We start from the raw sequence: 2,316 nt of genomic DNA on the forward strand, positions 1-2,316 counted from the left end.
ATAAGTACACACACACACACGCACACACACACACACACACACACACATGCACACAACAGTACACATAAGTACACATAAGTACACACACACACACAACAGTACACATAAGTACACACACGCACATATACATATGTACGCATACGCATGTACATGTGCGTGTGAGTGTGTGTATGTGTGACTGTGTGTATGTGTGTATGTGTGTATGTGTGCCTCTGTGTGTGTGTCTCTGTGTGTGTGCCTCTGTGTACCTCTGTGTGCGAGTGTGTGTATGTGTGAGTGTGTGTGTGTTTGCGTGTGCGCGCGTGTGTGTGTGCCTTTGTGAGTGAGTGTCTGTGTGTGTTAGCGCGCGTGCGTGTGTGTGTGTATTTGTGCCTGTGTGTACAAGTAAATGATAACAGCCTAACTCAGCTTCACACGACACAAAGTTTCGTGAGTGCGTAGAACACGCCCGTCTCATCAGTTGTTAAGAGGTAGAGTGGCCTCTGAATAACGAATGAGATGAACCGTTCTATGCCCCCGCGAAACTTTAAGCTATGCACAGCTGAATCAAACTATCTCTGAATACATGTATTTCTAACCAAATGAAACGTTTGATTCTTTAGATGTTGCAAAATTCCACGTAGTTTTGTATTGAATGTGAAGTTTTATCATTATTATTATTATTATTATTATTATTATTATTATTAGTATTATTATTATTATCATTGAGTAAGAGAGCAGTGCATGCCATCAAAGTGACACGGGTAAAATATACGAAGCCCATTATACCCATCATGACTACCCGTCTGATAAGGGTACACCAGGCACATGCATCACAACCATATGTGCGTGACATGGTGATCTCATATCAAGATAAACAGCGCATGACCTTGCAGGTGGAGCCCAGTTAGAATTTTCTTCAGGTCGAGTAGCCTATTCCGCTCAAAAGGTCCCTGAATAACGGTTGTTTAAAGATGTTGAACAAAACACCCATGTTTCCAAAGGTTAATTATTCAAACCCCAAAGAATTCCTTTCAACACATGGCTATGATGCTCCCACACTACTTCTGCTCGTGATCAGAGATGTACATATCGTCAGCCACCAAGGGACATGCTCAACTGGTTATGGTCAAACAACTGACAAGCAACTGACAAGCAAATATTATTATTATTATTATTATTTTATTATTATTACTATTATTATTATTATTATTACTATTATTATTATTATTATTATTATTATGCGCCCTTTTCAAGCCTAGCCAGGCTCATGGGCCCGGTTTCCCGGTTTCTATGGCGTAGAGGAGTGTGTGCGTGTGTGTGGAGTAATAGAAGGAGAGAGAGAGAAAAGAAAAAGAGCGAGAAACAGAGAACGAGAGAGAGGCAGAAAGTGAGAAGGAGAGTGAGAGAGAGAGAGAGAAAAGAGAGGGTAAGGTGTGTGTGTGTGTGAAGTAATGGGAGAGAGAGAAGGGAAAGAGAGAGAGAGAAGGGAGAGAGAGAAACAGAGAGAAAAAGAGAGAAATGGAGAGAGAGACATAGAGAGAGACAGACATAGAGACAGACAGACAGACAGACAGACAGACAGACAGACAGACAGAGTGAGAGCAAGAGAGAAAGGACTTACTTGGTTAACGTTGAATGTTTGTTTTAGGCTTCTGTTGTTCTGAATAACTTTGATGGAAAAGCGCTTGGTTTCGTGTCTGGAATACGTACTGACCACAGCGTATTCTAAGAGGGCGGCAAACACGAAAACCAAGCACGTGACAGTCCACACATCGATGGCTTTGACATAAGAGACGGGAGGCAGCGAGATAGCAGTTGACTGTCTTTGCGTTATCATGATTAATACGGTGGTGCTGCCCAGTGCGATTCTGGCAGGAACTGCGTTGATGGGGAGCCAGAACGATACCCATGATATGAACACTATCATCGTACTCGGAATGAATACTTGTAAAAGAAAGAACTCAACACGTCTCTGCAGGTAAATGAAGGCCACAATACAGGTGAACTCATTCTCTGTAAAAACCAAAAAAAAAAAACCAAAAAAAACAATAAAGAAGTATTGTCTCCCTTGTTTGGGTTTACTGTTTCATATGGTCCAAAGATGTTTACATGTAAAAGAGACAGAGGAAGACAAGGCTCTTAATGTTACCATAAATGACCGTGCCGATCAGCTGGATGAAGTTGTCTAACTCAATGGTTGCAAAGTCGAATGAAAGATGCAACAGATTTGACAACTCCAATTGACCTGGTTACCTAGCCATCGGGTTCACTTGGCATATTTGTGAAGAAGCGAGTGTTTCTTGGAATGCAAAAGAACACGTTAAATAACACTAC

At 41.6% G+C, this 2,316-nt stretch overlaps 1 protein-coding gene across 1 annotated transcript in view; it reads right to left on the minus strand.

Annotated features, from left to right (window-relative positions):
• The window catches only part of LOC106877673 (glycine receptor subunit alpha-2), a 23,286-nt gene that overhangs the window by 1,389 nt on the left and 19,581 nt on the right, over positions 1–2,316 (minus strand). The window contains exon 7 of the mRNA XM_052968081.1: positions 1,604–1,995. Coding sequence (XP_052824041.1) covers positions 1,604–1,995 — 392 coding nt within the window. The remainder of the gene's footprint in view (positions 1–1,603; positions 1,996–2,316) is intronic.

This window comes from Octopus bimaculoides, chromosome 5 (assembly GCF_001194135.2).
Source record: "Octopus bimaculoides isolate UCB-OBI-ISO-001 chromosome 5, ASM119413v2, whole genome shotgun sequence".
Taxonomy (NCBI): Eukaryota; Metazoa; Mollusca; class Cephalopoda; order Octopoda; family Octopodidae; genus Octopus; species Octopus bimaculoides.